A 21434-nucleotide genomic window follows, 5' to 3' on the forward strand; every position below is an offset into this window, starting at 1 on the left:
GAACCTCTCTCAAGGACCTGTGGTCCTTAAGATAGACTACTAGACCGCTTGGGCACCGGCCTACTCGGGAACGATGCAAGTTGGAAATCCACGCTCCACCTGGTTATACTTGCCTGTCTGTGTCCCTTTTGTGCCCATATGGAGATTTCTGTATCTGTCTGTCTGTGTCGCTTTTATGCCCATACATGGAGTTCCGTGTCAGGCATGCTCAAATATGGAGTCCATGTCTATGATGTCAGTACTATGATGTCATATTGATGACATCAAGCTAATTTGTTGTTTTACTGATATTTTTGGGGGGAGAAATGATGAAATAATATGCCCATATATGGGTATATTAGTTGGCTTAGAGGTTCGACCAACTCGACGCCGGGCACGACACTCGCTCGGATCCTTGACAATGTGCGCGTTTGTGCGTGTTTGAAGTCAATCGGTGGGACAGTTCTCAAGTTACGATCGTGAACATACACATGGTCTTTATTTTCGATGGTGTGGGCACCTCTGGCCTAGTGTATGCCCATACATAGCCACCTATAGGCTGTAGTTTACATGTGAAATATTGACCTCATGCTATTAAAAGTGAAATGTTGATTTAACACAGATTAGTGCATCAGGGTTCCTTGCAGGCACGCAGTTATCCAGTTATGGGGACATTTTAAGAACCGTTATAGAAACGTTTAATCGATTCATATATGTATAAGCCTATTAAATGTGGAAGGCTTTTGGACTCATATAGCTAACTTACAATTTACAATTTACAATTTTAGCAGACGCTCTTAATCCAGAGCGATTTACATTAAGCAAGAACAAAAGCATGGGAATACGTCACATATATAAACAGCATTTATCAAGAAACATGCGTAAGCTAAGAACGTAACTAGAACATATCTATATATAATGACACTATACATATAAGCTATACATATATACATATATATTATACTAACTTAGGTCACTTTGAGAGGGTGTGTGTGTGTGTGTGTGCTGTGTGTGTGGCAGGGCCTAGCCTATGTTTGTATACAAACCCACGTCACTATGAGGCAAGGCCCCGCCCCCTCCTCGGATACAGGGCTGATGCAATAGGAGGCAGCTTGTGACGGTGAGGTATAAAGAGTCTCGTCCAACCCTTCCTGTATTCAGAACAACTGCTCATCATTCAACGGACTCACATCACCGCAGCATCTACACTGTTTCTGTTCTGGAGGAATTTTAACGCTTTTTTTAAGAAGAAGAAGAAGATCACATATCATTCCTGTTGTTCGTATATAGTCTTATTGTATTGAGTTATAAATAGAGCCTATACTTGAAGAAGCCTGTTTTCTTTTTTAATCCATTGAAATACATAGATGTAATCTTGGTCGTTATTTGTAAATATATGCGTTTTCCTCTAGAGTAAAAAAAAGAAGAAAAAAAAAAGCTTTTTTTGGAACATTCTTTTTCTTCAAAGAGTTTGTCTGATCGATCATCTGCGTTTTGATCACAAGGAATTTACACTCAGACCCTCCCCATTTCATCAAAGGTAAGTTACCGGCAGCATCAGCTCACTCACTGACCACACACACACACACACACACACACACACACACACACACACACAGTCACAGTCACACACACACACACACACACACACACACACACACACACACACACACACACACACAGTGTGTCAACAATGACACCGGCTATATATTAGGAGGAAACGCGTGTATTTCCACGTTTTAATGCACGTATACACGGCCTGGTTTTAAAACACATCACCTTACATAACCTATACCTACACCTCACACATACAGTGTCATTTCAGACCATAGCTATACCAGCTATAGGCCCGGCAGAATAAAATCAGGCTAGACGACATGTTCTCTCTATATGCAAATGATTATAGTCTTATCTTTGGGACTTATGTTTTTCAATAGGCATGGTGGTGGTGCTGTGAAACAGCAGTGTAAGCCTATTCTTTTTTAATAGGCCTATGTTGTAGTACATTAGAGTAGAGCTTAGGCCATTAGACGCTCGTTCAACTAAATTAATAAATAATTAGTCTAAATGACAGTGATGCTGCAGTGTCGCCTATCTGTGAGCCTCAGAAATGGAGAGTGTTATAGCTTCATAAGCGATATGATGAGTGTATGATAATTGATAAAGTCTCGCGTGTAAATGTCGATGTTGTAAAGTTCAATACATATGATTAAAGTGTGGATGATATAGTCAGAGAACTGGAATGTGAGAGCACCGGCTCTGCGGAAAACGACAGAGAGAACCATCATCATTGCCCAGGCCATAATAGAGGAGCACGTGCCATTGTTTCCATCTGTGGAACCAGACGTGGACATAATGTCATTAAAGCGATCTTTAAGGTCTTTTATATAGGCTATGATATAGCCTATCCCTTTGCTGACAGACAGCGTAGGCCCTAAAACAAAAAAACTAAACTCCATTTATTGACATTTGGGGAGTTCACGCCCTATAGCTGTGAGAGGGGCGCCAATGCTATATTTATTTTATTATATTTAAATAAATAATAAACAAATTAGCCTATATATAGGCTACACTTTGACTTTAGACACTGAAATTAAATATGTGTGGCAGTATATTTCCGAGACTTCGTCTCGGATTAGCCTATTTTGAGCGCAAAGTCAATGGAGCCACACAATGCGGTTTTTGTGTGTGTGTGTGTGTGTGTTACTGTGTTGTGTGTGTGTGTGTGTGTCATGTCATGCACGCTGTCTGTGTGTGTGAGATGCGCGCTATAGAGTCAGATGCCGGCTCTCTGGTATTTTTCCACTGCCGATGAGTCACCCCCCTCCTTCCAAAACGCGGTGGTCACGTGGTGTCAGATTTATGAGGTGGGCTGCGGCTCCGCTCTGTACAATATTGATTATTCTAAGAGGGCTAACAGTCTGCATATTATCATAGATATTATATGGGTGCATGACGCAGGTCTGGAACAGTGAAATATAGTCTAAAAAACAGTGGTAGCCTACTGCCTACCCCCATATTGACACTTATTATACTAGCCAGCGGACCCCCATTTGAAAAGATATGCCAGGGACCCCCCATATGGAGAAGATTTGGGCTCTAGCAGTGACTCTCAGCCATTTTCATTTCAAGGACCCCGCAGTATGACCTGAATTAGGCTACGGACCCCCAGTTAATGGCATTTCTATCTCTGGGACCCCAATGTGTATATTGTAAAAAAGTAAATCAATGTTCATTTAACTCTGAGACTGTACAAATGGTTCAATTTGCACACTCTCAGAGTTACAGACCCATATAAGGGTCCATTTGGTTCCGAATCCTATAGCTGGGGACCCCCTGGAACTCCCTCCTCAAGGACCCCTGGGGGTCCCCGCCCCGGACCCCACTTCTAAAACACGTTACGACAAACAACATGAACCGACTTCATTATTATTCACGTCCCTCATTTTTGAGGGACGCTATAGCCCCTCCTATGTCCAGCTTTTGGTGTAGGCTGTGCAGTTGTGCAGTTTGGACACAAACATTAAATTCCCATTAACAATGAATGGACAATTTGACGTCATAGTGTCTATTTTGCGTCATGATGATGACATGACGCAAATTGTGATTGGCCGGAATGAGATGTGCCATGACAAGAGCGCCCCTCACTTCACACATATATATCCAGCATGAAAACAACCTCATTCTTACGTGTATAACAGCATGAAAACAACCTCATTCTTACGTGTATGACGGCATGAAAGAACCTAATTTCTACGTGTCTATCCAGGATGAAACAACCTACTATCAAGACAGAGATGAGTAGCTTCAACATCAATCCGGATGAAGACAGCAGCTGCAGCTCCAACAGCAATGAGTACACGTACCACCAGGACTGCCCTAAAAAGATCCCTCTGAGCAGGTACACCTGAGCCCGCTTCCTAAAAAGATCCCTGTGAGCTATAGGGATGTCCCGATACACTTTTTCCGTTCCCGATCCGATCCCGATATACCACAATTTCTGTGTTAGCCGATACCGAATATCGATACCAGTGCTGTGATCTGTGTGTTGTGTTTATAGCTATCTAGCTATCTCGTGTTGTGTTTATAGCAGACTCCTCACTCATATGGTGCACTTGCAGTTTGGGCAACTCCAACGCAAACTCCACATGCCCCAACATTTTATTTACCCGTGTCAACCCCTTATACCCCTGTGTCGGATCGGTGCTTATACTGGCATATTCGCCGATACCGATATGACCCCGATATGACAATTAAGGGCCGATACACTATCGGGACATAGTACTCTGAGCAGGTATACACCTGAGCCCGGTTCCTGTGCCCCAAAAATATAAAACCACACAATTCCAACATTATGTCACATGTAGATGTAGACATATAGCATTCTATAGTGTAGCCTATACTTTCATTGTACTGGATATTCTACTGTCAGATGCATGTTGGGTTCTTAGTTTACTTCTGATCATTGATGACCATTTATATGCATTTGAAGCATTACCTGGTGTTGTTCTCGCTTACTGTACAAGTGGCTCTGGAGTAAGAGCGTCTGCTAAATGCCTACATGTGTGTGTGTGTGTGTGTGTGTGTGTGTGTGTGTGTGTGTGTGCATGTGTGCGTGTGTGTGTGTGTGCATGTTAATAGCCAATACCACCCGTCCGACATCGACGCCGAGAACCAGAACTTCCTTCCGGGGCAGAACCTTGGCAAGAAGAAGTATGAGACGGAATATGTAAGTGCACGGTCATTCTCTCTCTTAACGTTTTTAGAATACTATAAGTGCACTGTCATCCTCTCTGTAATGTTTTTAACATTTTAGCTAAATGTTATAAAACCACATTATTCGACTTGCACTGCTAGTTCTAATGTGATTTGTGCGCTCCCCTCCCTCCAGCACCAGGGCACTGCGTCCTTCGGGATGTCAGTCTTCAACCTCGGAAACGCCATCATGGGCAGCGGCATCCTGGGTCTGTCCTACGCCATGGCCAACACCGGGATCGCACTCTTTGTGTGAGTATATACTCCTTTAACCTATTCTGACCTGAGATCAGATTCTAAAAATGTCTTTTACAGTACATCCTGACAGTTTTCTGAAAAAGCTATGTTTCTATGTCAGTCGTTCTTCGATTTTTCAAAATCACTCGGTGGCGCGCTACGAGCTTGTAGGTCAGCTATTTTTCAATAGCTAAAGCATAACATAATGCTAACACCAAAAGGTGTTAAAAATGGGTTAAATAATAAACACATTTAAACATTTCCAGTGAGACCATCACATCCAAATGATGTGTTCGCAGGGGTGTTTTCCTACAGAGTGCCCCCTGTTGGGCACAACATGTATTTTTACACCCAAACGTTTCAGGTCGAGACCCCAAAGTGAAATTAGCTCTTTGGACCAGGACTAAAAATATTGAAAACAGCAGATCTACTACAAGCTGCTACTTCTTAAATATTAGTTTTCTAATTTATGTAATTTCTTAAGATTTGTCTTTGATTTCTTCATGAAATGACTGGAAAGAAATAATTTAATTTAGTTTCATGAAAATGTTTGCTTTTCCGGTAATGCTTTTTGAAAATGTTTTGAAATAATAATAATAATAATTAAAAACAAAATGCAGGAAAAATAAAGGTTCCACAAACGGGTCCCGTAACCCACTGTTTGGGGACCAGTGCACTCTTAGTGAAGTGCACTAACATAGTGAAGTATGTGTATAGTAGGGTCAGCGAGGTGTTACTACCGTATACTCTAACACAATCAGCTTACTCCCTCTTAAGACCTTTACCTGATTCACTCTCGGTGTGTGCTCAAGCAGACCACAGGGTGGTCAACAGTCAGTGTCCAGGGGATGTTTTATACTTTCTAAACGCAATATACTCTTGAATTCTCCGCGTTCCACTCGACGTGGTCGTGTTTACAAACACCAGGAGAGGTAATGTGAGCAGTGTGCGGTTCGACGGACGTGTGGCCAGGGGGGGGGGGGGGGGCATACACCGAGCCACGCACAAAGCAGCACCAAGAGAGAGAGAGAGAGAGAGAGAGAGAGAGGGGAAGCCGCTTAGTGGCCGTAATCCCCCCGCTGTATTTGAGCACAGAGTTATAGAAATTACCCCAAGAGGTAATTTACGGTGGTACAGTCATGCCTCACACATGAGATCATGAATGGAGCCAACGGCTGGCCCGGGCCAGGTGTCAGCCGTCAACTCTAATTAGGGCTCTCCGTCTCTCTCACCCAGTTTGGGAGGGGCCGTCGCCTCATGGAAAAGTTCCACGTTGAGAGACCATTGAATTTAGGAACGTTTTTAAAAAAAAATGTAGGGCAGGAGATTAGGTGGCTTCTGTAATAGCTCGGAAGCTATTCCATCCGGAAGTTCTCAAAGAAATAAACAAATACAGTAGTTCAGGGGGATATTATGTCAACATTCCTAACTATTTAAAAGGTCTCATGCTGGCGGCTAGCAATCTGCCTCACACAGAGAACAAATTGACTTTTCTTTTAAGGTCGCCCTGGGCAGTATTATGCGTGTCTTAAGTACCAGGTCTTATTACTTAACTTAAGACCTGGAGGCGTGCGTGATCAATGCCATTTGGCTATTCTGAGTGGCCAAACAGCATTGACCATGCCTCCAGGTCTTAAGTTAAGTAATAAGACCTGGTACTTAAGACACGCATAATACTGCCCCCTGGGTGTATTTGATCGGTCACTGGCACTGCACCCGAGGCGATAAGATACAAATGATGTAGTATAAGACAGAGGCCGGGTTTAGACCGTGGCTGGGCTGAGCATGGCCCGACAAAGCCTCGGACCTTCACGTGGCCGTGATGTTCCAGTGGCCCCACGGTGTTTGGATCCCTCGCATTGTGCCGCGCGGGCACATGCTTACTGCCAATTCCTAGGAGGTGCAGTGCGTCTGTATTATTTTTGCCCCGTGGCTCACATTTCTGGGAGATTAGTTTTCATTCATTGCTCATTCCCAGGAAAATGGAGAGGAGAGGTGGGGGAGGGAGCTAGGGGGGGTGTCCATTGTCCTGTTAACGTTTACCGATGCAGTTTGTATCATAACTGTCACGCACAAGGGTTTTTTTTTTTTTGTGTGCTGATGATCAGGTGATCGCTGATGATGAAAGACTGACCGCGTGAAGGTCATTTACACTGGCTGTCTGTGTGTTAAATAAGAAGAATAATAATAATACGTTGCAGTTTTATAGTGTATTAACTTTCACATCAAAGTACAGGACATGTGTGAAGCACAGGATGCCAACAAGTATATGTACAGAAATGTGAAACCGAAGGACTAGCTGACCTTTGGGCGTGGTCTGTTGTCATTGTGATTGTTTACCGTGGGTTAGAACAATACATTTGTTATTGAATTGGCCTTGCACTTCAATGGGTCTCCGGTGTATCGATGGAGGTAACGGTACAGGATTAGCCCTCGAGTGCGAAACGTTGACACCGCTGTAATAATAAGGGCCGCCGTGTGCCGCTTCGTGCTCGATCAGCACAAACCTGTGCTCGTTATGTGAAGTTTTGTTGTGGGTTCGCGTGGTGATTTTTTATTATTATTTCTTCACAGGATTCTCCTGGTTGCTGTGGCGATCTTCTCTCTATATTCAGTGCACTTGCTGCTGAAGACAGCCAGTGAAGGAGGTGAGTGTGTGTGTGTGTGTGTGTGTGTGTGTGTGTGTGTGTGTGTGTGTGTGTGCGCATGTGTGCATGTGTGTGTGTGTGTGCGTGCGTGCGTGCGTGCGTGCGTGCGTGCGTGCGTGCGTGCGTGCGTGCGTGCGTGCGTGCGTGCGTGCGTGCGTCAAATGTGTCTTAACAATCTATTACAATCATTAGTACGTGTGTTTATGTGTTTATAGTATATACTTTAGTAAAACAAATCCTCAGAGCGTACACATGGACCCAAATGGAACCCTTTATGGTTCCGGGGTGTGTGCACTCTCAGAGTGAAATTAAGGATGAATGACTTTTTAACGTTTTCTTTTTTTAATTATTCTGTCTCTTTGGACACTCACAGAGTCACTGGTGTATGAAGAGCTTGGTTACAAAGCCTTCGGCATGACGGGGAAGCTGGCCGCCTCCATCTCCATCACCATGCAGAACATTGGAGGTGAGAACTGAGTCCAACCTGCGTCTGACTCTGAACTAACCCAGTGGTTTGTGCATGCCACGGTCCATTATTTATTTGGCATTTGAGCCACGGGTGACCATTTGATGACATTTATCCTCTCAGACCCAAACTAACAAATGTTTTTTATATCGTCGGATAAGATTCTGTCCACAATTCCATGGTTTATTGATGTGGCACTGGTACAGTCGGGTACCATAGGAGAGATAATTCTTCTACATTCACTAATTGAATAATTTAACTCTTGGGAGTGTAAAATGAAACCAAATGGACCCGCAATATTTGGATCCGAGATGTGGTGGAGTAGAAGTAAAAGTACTGGAATTTGGAAATACTCCAGTCAAGTAAAAGTGCAGTAACATGTAAGATTTACTTGAGTTCAGTACTTGAGTAAATGTACTTTCCACTCGACTTCCATTTCTTCTCATCCTCCACAATGTGCTTCTCTATTTTTTTGTATTCCTAACTTATTCCTAGCTTATTTACAGTAAAGGTCCCAGTATGTTTATGCGAAGGGATATTATGTCTGTCTAAAATGGGTCGGGTTGGGAGGGGGGAAAACATGCCAGAGATCCCAGCCAGTGATGTCAAAGCTGGAAAACAGCGTGTCTGTGTTTTCGGGTGAACGACGTGGCTTCCCATAAAACGCCTGAGTCATACTGTACCACATGTATGTGTGGTACAGTATGTATGTTGACACATGCTTGTGTCAAGAATGTCCCTCGGAGCAACTTGGCCTTATATATTGACAAATACATCAGCGGCCCTTTCACTAATTCTGTGTTCCACCACCTCAGAAAACCGTGTTTTTCCCCTCTAATATGGTGTGAGCTTTTGTATGTTAAGAGTTTTGAAAAATGTTCAGAAACGCTTGAGAATTTAATGCCCTGTATATATAACGACATGCCCGACGCCACGCGGTCTCGTGAATTATACGAACTAACCGTGGTGCCATTGTTTCTTGTTTTGCAGCCATGTCAAGCTACCTCTACATTGTCAAATATGAGCTCCCTATTGTCATCATATCCTTCACAGGAGCCAAAGAGTAAGTGATTACGTGTGCGTGTGTGTGTGTGTGTGTGTGTGTGTGTGTGTGTGTGTGTGTGTGTGTGTGTGTGTGTGTGTTGTTCGTGTGCGTGTCTTTTGGGTAAATGTCGAGCGCACGAAGTGAAGTAAAAAAAAAAAGAGTGCCCGCCCGGCAAAATGGCCGCGAGTTGCTTTCGAGTGCCGAGCGGCGCATGTTGGAAGGTGAAGCAGCGTCTTTGTTAAGTCCCTCCGTTTGGATAGGGAGGCGAGGAGGGGTGGGGTGGGGGGGCACTCGGAGCGGCTCGCTCAAAGGCTCCTTTTAGAAGGAGGCATCTGGAAGTACCAGCGTGGAGACGGAGCCCAGGATGAGCTCACTAAGCCATTAAGACCAGATTCTACTAAAATGTCTTCTGAATCCCGAAGACAGTTTTCAGAGAAACCTAATCAGTGGTACTCCTTGAGGAGGGACCCCCGGAATTATCTGAATTTGGCCACGGGACTCCGGACTCCCCCCCCCCTTATCTGAAAATATGTTGCTCCAGGGGGACCTCCCCCAGAAGCAAATATTTGAGTTAAAACGTTCGCCGTGAAAGAAAGAATATATTATATTCAAAGATTTGCGGCACATTTTCACGATTTTTCAAAAAAAGAATAGCAGATCTACAACAAGCTTATAGATGTGCTGCTTTTTCAGCAGCTAAAGTTTAACATAATGGTTAGAGTGGTTAACCCATTTTGGGGCGGGAACCCCTTTTTATGTGTTAGCATTACGTTATGCTTTAGCTACTGAAAAATAGCAGATCTACAAGCTCGTAGCGCGCCACCGAGTGGCGCGCTACGAGCTTGTAGGTCTGCTATTTTTGAAAAATCGAAGAACGACTGACATAGAAACGTAGCTTTTTCAGAAAACTGTCAGGATGTAGAAGACATTTTTAGAATCTGATCTCAGGTCAGAATGGGTTAAATGCTATACGGTGACACAGATGCGTCCGCGGGTCTAAACGGGCTAAGAGAGACCTCAGTCCCACCATGAAACATTGATGTGGTTTTGCTGCCAGCGCACATACTGTACAGTACAGTACCGCCCCCTAAGTGTCATACAGTACCACCCCCTAAGTGCTTTTCTCTCTCCTTCTCTCTCTTCTTTTTTTTTGGCGTGCACTGCAGCAGATTCTTTTTTTTCTCCATTGATACGTTCTTTCCAGCTTGATTTAAAATGAAATACAAGACAGAAAAAGATATACAAGTGGGAGGAATCGTGGGAACGTGACATTTGTAGACATAATAGCCGACACGTTTCGTCTGGTTTGAGCTGCAAGCACAACGTTTGCCTGTCATTACCAGTGGAAACGCAAAAGGACGGGAACCCCTTTGGGTGTTCTAGGGCATTATGCTATACTTTAGCTATTGACAAATAGCAGATCTACAAGCTCACGCTCAGCGCTACGAGCTTGTAGATCTGCTATTTGTTTTGAAAAATCGTGAAAATGTGTGAATATATATTCTTTCAGGGCGAACGTTTTTAACTCAAATATTTTCTTCTGGGGGCGGGGTCCCTGGCTGGAACTACATATTTTCACATGGGGGGTCCGCAGCCAAATACAGATCATTCTGGGGGTCCTTGACATGAAAAAGGTTCAGAACCACTGACATAGAAACATTTTTCAGAAAACCTAGGCCATTTTTATAGAATCGGCCTCAGGTCTAAATGGGTAAATATTGTTATGAATAGGGATGGTAGGTTGACGTGCTGTTGTTGTTGTTCTGTCTATGTTACAGTGAACGGTACACTAATGTTATGTATCTGTCTATGTTACAGTGAATGGTGCACTAATGTTATATATCTGTCTATGTTACAGTGAATGGTACACTAATGTTATATATCTGTCTGTGTTACAGTGAATGGTGCACTAATGTTATATATCTGTCTATGTTACAGTGAATGGTACACTAATGTTATATATCTGTCTATGTTACAGTGAATGGTACACTAATGTTATATATCTGTCTATGTTACAGTGAATGGTACACTAATGTTATATATCTGTCTATGTTACAGTGAATGGTACACTAATGTTATATATCTGTCTATGTTACAGTGAATGGTACACTAATGTTATATATCTGTCTATGTTACAGTGAATGGTGCACTAATGTTATATATCTGTCTATGTTACAGTGAATGGTGCACTAATGTTATATATCTGTCTATGTTACAGTGAATGGTACACTAATGTTATATATCTGTCTATGTTACAGTGAATGGTACACTAATGTTATATATCTGTCTATGTTACAGTGAATGGTACACTAATGTTATATATCTGTCTATGTTACAGTGAATGGTACACTAATGTTATATATCTGTCTATGTTACAGTGAATGGTACACTAATGTTATATATCTGTCTATGTTACAGTGAATGGTGCACTAATGTTATATATCTGTCTATGTTACAGTGAATGGTGCACTAATGTTATATATCTGTCTATGTTACAGTGAATGGTACACTAATGTTATATATCTGTCTATGTTACAGTGAATGGTACACTAATGGAGACTATTTGGTGCTGATTGTGACCGTGATCATTATTCTGCCCCTCTCACTACTGAAGAACCTAGGTAAGCAGTGTGTGTGTGTGTGTGTGTGTGTGTGTGTGTGTGTGTGTGTGTGTGTGTGTGTGTGTGTGTGTGTGTGTGTGTGTGTGTCCACATGCTTGCATCAGAGTTACACAAAGCGGATGCCTGTGTAAATACTTGTGTAGGGGGCGAGGCAGCTGACGCAACACGTGTGTGTGTGTGTGTGTGTGTGTGTGTGTGTGTGTGTGCATGTGTACAAAACCTGTAAATGGGTTGGTGTGTGGTAGCTTAAGCGATAAAAATAAAACACTTTGGGGCTAGTAAAAAGAAGGAAAGAAAATGCAGAATTCTCTTGAAAGTGTAGCGCTGCCCTCTCTCTCACAGCATGCTGCCGTTTTAACGAACACTCTCTCTCTCGTCTCTGTCCTTCAGGATACCTCGGTTACACCAGCGGGTTCTCCCTCCTCTGCATGGTGTTCTTTGTGATTGTGGTGAGTAAAGCCCCTCCACACTCACACGCACGCAACGCACACGCAACGCACGCAACACATTGCGTTTCCCTTCCCCTTGTTTGCCACGACGACCGATGATAAACAGGAAGTGGCCAGTGTTATTAGCTCGCTTGTCTGTCTGACCATGCCTTTCCTGTGATGTCACAGATTAGACGTGGATTCGTCAGAGTGAGACCGGGGGGGGGGGGGGGGGGGATGGTGTGCATTGGCAGGCTAACAATGGTGGAAAAAAATACTCAAATGTTTTACTTAAAGGAGCATTCAGTGATTTGGGTGATTTGGACAACCCCCCCGGTCCGCCCCGGTAACAAGATGTGCACATGCACACGCTCTACAGTGGGGGGACGCGCAACAGGCCAACAGCACGCACACCAAGGCCCACCTCTGCTCGATCATGATTGGAGGAAGGCACCTCTCTATCCTGATTGGATGAAGGCTGGGTCACCTAGCCAAAAACGAAACCTAAGCTTTTTTCACCCCAGGGTTTAACTGTGGACAGGGAGGAACTCCTTAAATGGTCAGCACACTCTAGAGTTGGGAGGATTATCACAAAAAAAGAAAAGGAAAAGTGATATTAGAATTAAGTGAAATCACTGAAGATGATTTAGTAAAAGTAAAGTAAAGGTAAAGATCTGGTATTCAAAATGGACTTGAGTAAAAGTACAAAGGTTTTTGCATCAAAATGTACTTAAAGTACCAAAAGTAAAAGTACTCATTATGCAGAATGTCCCATTTCACAAGTGTTCAAAATGTATTAAAATCTTTGGAAAATAGCAGATCTACAAGCTCACGGCGCGTCGCAAAGAGCTGAAGTTTCGAAAATATTGAACCAATGGAAAGTAGTAAAAAACACTTTGGACAAACGCTCTTAACTCCATTGGAGCCTGAAAATGTCTGCTAAAGCATCTAACTCCACCACCTCTCCCCCTCTCATGCAAGTAATTGGCAATACCTATATAAAGTCACAATACCGAGGTTTTCTTAATTTCCTGAAGAATGTATATTTTTCAATTCCTGAAAAAATGAACATTTTGGAGTTAGGTGGTTTCTTCCCGACAGCAGAGATATGCAGACATGTCTTTGCTTAGAACATACAAAACAGTGGCTATAATATTGAACTCAACGATGTCCTGTCCTTTATGTGTGCGTAGGTCATTTACAAGAAGTTCCAGATCCCGTGCCCTTTTGTGAGTGTGGATGATGATGCTGATTTGGTCAACTCAACGCTAGCGAACGCCACCATAGCCATACTCAACACCACGGTGTTGGCGTGCGACGACGCCTGCACGCCAAAATACTTTGTCTACAACTCTCAGGTAATGAAAGTTCCACCCGAGGTGCAAGCTCGTGTCAGAAACGTTGCTCGTATTTGGCCACAGACCCCCCCCCCCCAAAAAACGTTTGCTGTAAAGTGTAAAAGAATACAGTATATATTCAAAGATTTGCGCTACATTTTCACGATTAAAAGAAAAATAGCAGATCCACAAGCCTGTATGAGCTTGTAGATCTGCAAATTTTCAACAGCCCAAGTTTAAAATAACTCGGGTAACTCTCAGGCAGCAAAGCTCCCCCGAGGCGCAAGCTTGTGTCAGAAACGTTGCTGTGTGACAGACGTGTTACAACGTGTGACACACAGCGACATCGTGTTATTTCGTAGGCCGTTGAAAACGTATCCATTGTTCTTTGTAACGCGGATTACGTTACACGACGAGTCGTCTGTACTACACTTCATCTTCGACTTTGTGGCTGACATTTTATACCGTGTGGTCGTTGTTGCTTCGTTTCAGACCGTGTACGCAGTGCCCATCCTGACATTCGCCTTCGTCTGCCACCCTGCCATCCTGCCCATGTACGAGGAACTGAAAGAGTGAGTGTCTTTTTCCTGTCTAGCGCACGCATGCACGCAAACGCGCGCACACACACATCCTTACCCAAACCCAAACATTACTAGCTTTGTGTGTGTGTGTGTTTTCTTTTCAAACAATAGTTGGACGTCACAGGCAACCTTCTAGGTAGACAACAGGAAAGTGTTGAGTCTAACCTATCGAGACCATCTGAGACCATATTCTACAAATGTCTTGTCTGGAAAAACCTGTTTCTATATCAGTGGTTCTCGAACTATTTCATGCCAAGGACCCCCCAGAAGCAAAGATATGAGTTAAAAACGTTCGCTATATAAAGAATATATATTCAAAGATATGCACACGTTTTCACGATTTTTCTAAATTTGCAAATCTACAAGCTCGTAGATTTGAGCTTGTGATCTGCTATTCTTCAACAGCTAAAGTATAAAATAATGGTTTAACCCATTTTGGGCGGGAACCCCTTTTGGTGTTAGCATCATGTTATGCTTTAGCTATTGAAAAATAGCAGATCTACAAGCTCGTAGCGCGCCACCGAGTGGCGCGCTACGAGCTTGTAGGGTCTGCTATTTTTGAAAAGTCGAAGAACGACTGACACAGAAACATAGCTTTTTCAGAAAACCGTCAGGATGCAGAAGACATTTATAGAATCTGATCTCAGGTCAAAACGGGTTAAAGTGGTTCAAAGCTAAACGTGACACAGATGCGTTCCAGGTGTCAATGGGCTAACACCTCTCCCTTCCATCTCCTCTCCTCTCACCTCTTCCAGTCGCTCCCGCAGAAAGATGCAGGGCGTCGCCAACGTCTCCTTCCTGGCCATGTTTATCATGTACCTGCTGGCGGCGCTGTTCGGATACCTCACCTTCAACCGTGAGTTCTTCTTCTTCTTCCAAAAGCACCGCACACTGCAAAAATCACACCCGTGTGAACTGAGTGGTGCAAATCCCCCCCCCCCCCACTCTCTCTCTCTCTCTCTCTCTCTCTCATTAGCAGGCAACAGCAGCAGCACTATCTCTCTCTCTCTGTTTCTGGCACAACAGCGCCACTTTTGGTACTCATTGGTACTGGTGCTCATTAACGTCACACACAAACAGTCACACACATAGTTGAACACAACACACAACACACATTGCTGTTCCTTGGAGTGGTTGCACCACTCAAAAAAAATAAAAAAAATAAATGCAGCTCAAATGAAAAGGAAAAGAAAGAGAATGTGTCACTGTACATTTTGCACATGCTGTACATGAAATGTTGTAATCTTGCATTGAAGCCATCTCAACTATCGGGAGCAGTAGATGATTGACATCACATTAGCACTTACTTAAGAGTGATAAAATAATATGCCTAATATATAATATTTTTTATGATTAAGCATCCTAGACCAGTGTTGCTCAATGTTCAAATCATGATTTTGTGGCAGGGACCCCCCATAGAAGATTTGCCAACATTACTTTGACAACGTTATTTGAAAATATCCGATATATAAGTTCACAGCGTGCCCAAACAAACTGAAATAATAAATAGGCCTTAAGTATTGAAACCCTGTTTAAACCTGTCAACTTAAGGACCCCACTTTGAGAACCAGTGTGCTACATATACAATATTGATTGAACCAGTGGACCACTATCAGTGTTCATACATTATTGAAGCAGCTTCACATAGTGTTGGACGAATGCCACTAGGAAGGAAGTGGTCAAAAGCCTAGCGTAGTAGTGTAGTAGATTCATTGACTCCCTCCAACGTACGGGTCACATTCGGCCACATTCGGCTGTCCTTGGAACGACCCGATTGCAACACGTCAGACAAAGTTTGCAGGAGTCACAATGGGTTCCAAAGTAAACAGAGGATATCAGTAGCTTCTTCCAAATGTTTTGGGGACTGTGTGCGTGCGTGCGTGCGTGCGTGCGTGCGTGCGTGCGTGCGTGCATGCGTGCGTGCGTGCGTGCGTGCGTGTGTGGGGGTGTCTGTTATGTAAGCCTGGTGTGATAATAAAACAGCTGTGCCCATGATGTGCCTGTGAGCTGTGGGGCGTTCTGCGGGTGTTTGTTGTGGCAGGAACATCCTGATACGTGTGTGCAGACGTGTTCCTAGAAATGTAAACTGGTTATGCAAGGACAGATAGCGAGGAGGAAGAAAAAAAACGTTCTCAGCCGACATAGTGGGCAAAAAAACCCGGTGTTCGTGAGAAACTCACAAGTACACCCAACTTGACCCAAGATAGCTGATGGAAAACCATTCAAGATAGCTGATGGAAAACGATAACTTATTTAGCCAGGGTCATGTAGTAACTGCATGTAGGTTACCAGGTGGAAATAATTGAGATAATCACAGGGGGGAAAAAATACATTTGCCAGATAATTAAGCTTTACAGACTGTAGATGCCGTTGTCCGGATGGGACACACTCATCCATGTTTTAATCTAGCTCTGACGAGGACAGTTTCATTCCAAACCAACAACAATGTGTCATAGAACCTAGGGTTCCTTTGAGGGAGTTCCAGGTGGTCCACAGCTAAATGATAGATAGTTAGGAGCCAAAGAAACCTTTATAGGTCTATAACTCGGTAGGTCTGTCAAACTGGTGGGGGTGGGTGGGGGAAAGAATCACTGTGGCAGCGGTGGCCGAACGGATTGCGGAGCGGTCTTGATACCGGACGGTCGCCAGTTCGAATCAGCGGCCCGACACGTTAAAATTACCACCGCTGAAGTGCCCTTGAACAAGGCATTGAACCACTACGATGAAATGTTCTATGAGCAGGGCCTGGCTGGAAACAAGTTCTTGAGCTTAGCCCAAATACCCTGGGTAAATATAGTAATCATTTCATTGTCTCCACCAGGCCGAAGGCATGGGGAGAGAGTATGTTTTGCACTCCGTCCGTGTGTGTGTCCGTCCGTCCGTCCGTGTGTGTGTCCGTCCGTCCGTCCGTCCTTCCGTCCGTCCGTTACCAGCTAATCTCCGGCACCGTTAACCCGGTCGATGCCAAACTTTGCACACACACTCCCTGGATGCCAACGATGAACCTCTGCCCCGCATTTTCCAGAACGGCCTGTTATAGCGCCACCATGAGGCAGCTTTTCTAATTTTTTACCTAAAACTGCACCGATCTGCGTGAAATGTTGCATGCACACTCCCTAGAGGCCAAGGACAAACCTTTGACCTGCATTTTCCGCATCTGCCTTTTATAGCGCCACCAGGAGGCCGACTTTTGTAAAACACATTTTTTGATATTACTCCTCCAGATTCTGTCCAAAAATCTCACAAATCGTTACACAGTATCTCTATGGTCATGTGCTCAAGTCGGATCTGTCCGATATTTCATATTCCATCCTAATTGGCTATAATTGGCTTTCACAGTTTGCAAGATTGCCCCGTTTTGAACAAAAGCCTCAAATCATGAACGCAGCATGCAATTTACGTGAAATCTTTCACACATTTTCTTACTAGGCTGAGGAATATATCCCACCCTTTTCACATTGGCCTGTTATAGCGCCACCAACAGGTTGATTTTTGCAAAACACATTTTTGGAACAATGCCTCAAATCATCCAATTGCCATCAAAGGCAAACATGTTTATATTACTCCTAAACATTTTGCCAAACATCTCACACAGTCCTATCCTCCTGGTGGAGACCTGTGCCCAGAAGGGCACTTTTTCTAGTTTCATTTCATTTGCTAGAGTTGTACAAATCTTCTCTTTTGGGGCGTCCCTGGCATATCTCTTTTGCAGCAGCCACAAATGTTGGATGTATCTTTGTATCTTGAGGTCGCTGGCTTCCATTGACTATGACTGGTAGACTGAATCTTCTGCAGCAGAGGGCATCTTGTGACGTCTGTCTGTCTGTCTGTCTCTCCTCTCCCTCTCCCGTGCAGTGAAAGTGGAGCCAGAGCTGCTCCATACTTACTCCAAGGTGAAAGGTGAAAGTGAAAGCGTGATCCTGCTGATCGTTCGCCTGGCCGTGCTCACCGCCGTCACACTCACTGTCCCCGTGGTGCTGTTCCCCGTAAGTACGCCCTCCCTCCCCTCACTGTCCCCGTCGGGGTGCTGTTACTTTTCTTATTCATGAAATCATAATAATACCGTACAGTCTATATTTCAGTATATTCCATAGCACGGTGACAAGCATACATGGCTTAACCCATTTTGACCTGAGATCAGATTCTAAAAATGTCTTCTACATCCTGACAGTTTTCTGAAAAAGCTATGTTTCGATGTCAGTCGTTCTTCGATTTTTTCAAAAATAGCAGACCTACAAGCTCGTAGCGCGCCACTCGGTGGCGCGCTATGAGCTTGTAGATCTGCTATTTTTCAATAGCTAAAGCATAACATAATGCTAACACCAAAAGGGGTTCCCGCCCAGAATGGGTTAATTATACTCTCCTGACCCATTTCTCTTGTCTCTCTCTGTCCAGATCCGTACCTCTGTCAACGCCCTGCTGTGTGCGTCCAAGGAGTTCAGCTGGATCCGTCACACCGCCATCACCATCATCCTTCTGGCCGGAACCAACCTTTTGGTCATCTTCGTCCCCACCATCAGGGACATATTTGGCTTCATTGGTGAGTGGTCTGCGTTCATATCTATCTGTGTGTGTGTGTGTGTGTGTGTGTGTGTGTGTGTGTGTGTGTGTGTGTGTGTGTGTGTGTGTGTGTGTGACGGAGAGGAATTGAAGTGCAGAGGGCAGGGCCGGATTAACACCTCTGAGGGCCCCTGGGCACTGAAGCTCAAAGGGCCCCCCTTCACGCGCGTGCAAATTATTTGCTGTTTTGGAGCCGTTTTGGGGCAGTTTTATGCCGTTATATTGGCCTATTTCCGGTCGCCTACCCCCCCCCCCCCCCCCCCAGAGTGACAGCCAATCTAGCGCATTGTTGCTGCTTTACACACAATTGCACTTTTCAGCTTCCTTCTCACCAACAATAAAATAAAACACTTCATTCGGATTAGCAGGGAAGTTTTCTGTGGAGCAAAAAAAAAATATATATATATATATATATATATATATATATTTTTTTTTAGGGGCCCCTGGTGCCCAAGGGCCCCTGGGCACGTGCCCAAAGTGCCCATATGGTAGATCCGGCCCTGGCAGAGGGAGAATGCATTACTGTATGTTGCATCACGCTGTAGTATGCTAATGCTAATTGTTCAAACGACTGTCCTTTCCTTACCCAGGTGCCTCGGCTGCAGCCATGCTCATCTTCATCCTGCCGTCGGCCTTCTACATCAAACTGGTGAAGAAGGAATCCATGAAGTCTGTGCAGAAAATTGGGGTAAGAAGAATGAAAAGTTCTTTGGACTTATAGAACCGCGGCACTGCATATGTTTAACCCATTTAGGCCTGACCTCAAAATTTAAAAAAAAAATCTTCTAAATCCTCCAGTTTTCTGAAATAAATATTTTCACGATTTTTCAAAAATAGCAGACCTACAAGCTCGTAGCGCGCCACTCGGTGGTCGCGCTATGAGCTTGTAGATCTGCTATTTTTCAATAGCTAAATTATAACATAATAAAACACCAAAAGGGGTTCCCGCCCAAAATGGGTTAAGAAACTGAATTTGCAGGATTTAGATTAAAAAAACAACAATACAAATTTGGTGACCTATTCACAGCATGTTATGCCGATGGTGGTCATTCTTATAAGTCCGACCTCCCGTTAGTCCGACCTATGTGGCCGGTTAAGACTGAGGTTAGGGTTAGTGACCTACGTGGCCGGTTAAGACTGAGGTTAGGGTTAGTGACCTACGTGGCCGGTTAAGACTGAGGTTAGGGTTAGTGACCTACGTGGCCGGTTAAGACTGAGGTTAGGGTTAGTGACCTACGTGGTCGGTTAAGACTGAGGTTAGGGTTAGTGACCTACGTGGCCGGTTAAGACTGAGGTTAGGGTTAGTGACCTACGTGGCCGGTTAAGACTGAGGTTAGGGTTAGTGACCTACGTGGCCGGTTAAGACTGAGGTTAGGGTTAGTGACGTACGTGGCCGGTTAAGACTGAGGTTAGGGTTAGTGACCTACGTGGCCGGTTAAGACTGAGGTTAGGGTTAGTGACCTACGTGGCCGGTTAAGACTGAGGTTAGGGTTAGTGACCTACGTGGCCGGTTAAGACAGAGGTCCAGGGTTAGGATTTGGGATAGTGTTCGTTCGGAAATTATGGGAGGTCGGAAAATATTGAGAGGTTGGAATAATGACGTTGTTATTTTTGGTCCCCTCTCTAGGCCACCATCTTCCTGATCTGTGGCTTCTTCGTGATGATCGGCAGCATGACGCTCATCATCCTGGACTGGATACACAACGCCACCTCCTCCTCGGAAAACTCCGGCAGCCCTGCCGCGACCCCACACTAAGTAAACGTGACGCGGTGCCGCCGCTCGCCTGGCCTGGCCTGGCCTGGCCTGCCTGAGGCAGAGCAGCCGCGACAGCAGTGCTAAAAGCAGTGCTGCGTTGCTAAAAAAAACAACAAAAACCTAAAGACTTATAAAAGACTGCACCCCACGACGAGGAAGAGAGGACGTCACGGAAAAAGAAGGACAAATATTGAACAACAAGTAAAAACAAAACAAAATGCTCAGCTTCAACACCTGAGCAATAGACCATGCCATTCTGAGAGAATGTATTCTAACTTTGTACAGTATGCTGTTTTTAGACCACAAAGATGGTGTGTTTTTTTGCTTGTTTTATTTTTACGGTTAACTCTTTGTTTTGTTATTGTTCTTCGGTTACGTTTTTTTTTTTGTTGTTCTCTCGACGTTACTTTTTTTGTAGTTTATGGTACACGTTTTAAAAGCAAACAAACAAAAAACAATTGAAGGTGCCTCGGACAAGGACGACTTATTGGCAGTGGCGTGCACAGACATTTAGAGGGGCAGGTGCTCAAGTTAAAAAAGGGCACCTTGTGCAGCGCGTGGAACCGGCCGGTTGCCTTAATCCATTTTGGGCGGGAACCCCTTTTGGTGTTAGCATTATGTTATGCTTTAGCTATTGAAAAATAGCAGATCTACAAGCTCATAACGCGCCACCGAGTGGCGCGCTATGAGCTTGTAGGTCTGCTATTTTCGAAAAACCAAAAAAAAGTAAGAAAAAAAAAGTTTTTTTTCCCCTTTATTTTTCCAAAAGGGCACATTGCCAAAAGGGCAGGGGGTGCTCTAGCACCCCCTAGTGTCTATCTGTGCACGCCACTGCTTATTGGTCATAGCGATTCAACTGCAGCTTATATTAAGGTACGGTGAGTGTGTGTGTGTGTGTGTGTGTGTGTGTTTGTGTCAACTGTGACTGGCTGTCATCTCAGAAATGCTCAGCAACTGATTCTAACCGTACGAGAAATGTGAACTTCCCGACAGAGACTGACTAGAGGCAATAGACTTGAAA

The 21434-nt window shown here is 44.2% G+C and overlaps 1 protein-coding gene across 1 annotated transcript; it reads left to right on the forward strand.

The window, feature by feature from the left end:
- Positions 1–1166: 1166 nt before the first annotated feature.
- On the forward strand, positions 1167–21013 carry slc38a2 (solute carrier family 38 member 2). The gene is made up of 16 exons (XM_079494020.1): positions 1167–1519; positions 3749–3880; positions 4621–4708; positions 4871–4986; positions 7546–7619; positions 7993–8085; positions 9076–9148; positions 11669–11751; positions 12142–12200; positions 13373–13537; positions 14009–14088; positions 14853–14953; positions 17953–18083; positions 18493–18637; positions 19248–19345; positions 20285–21013. Exons 2-16 carry the CDS (start codon positions 3750–3752, stop codon positions 20411–20413), a joined length of 1566 nt encoding a protein of 521 aa, XP_079350146.1. The 5' UTR covers positions 1167–1519; position 3749; the 3' UTR covers positions 20414–21013.
- Positions 21014–21434: the final 421 nt, after the last annotated feature.

This window comes from Electrona antarctica (genome assembly GCF_951216825.1).
Source record: "Electrona antarctica genome assembly, chromosome: 23".
In the NCBI taxonomy this organism is placed as follows: Eukaryota; Metazoa; Chordata; class Actinopteri; order Myctophiformes; family Myctophidae; genus Electrona; species Electrona antarctica.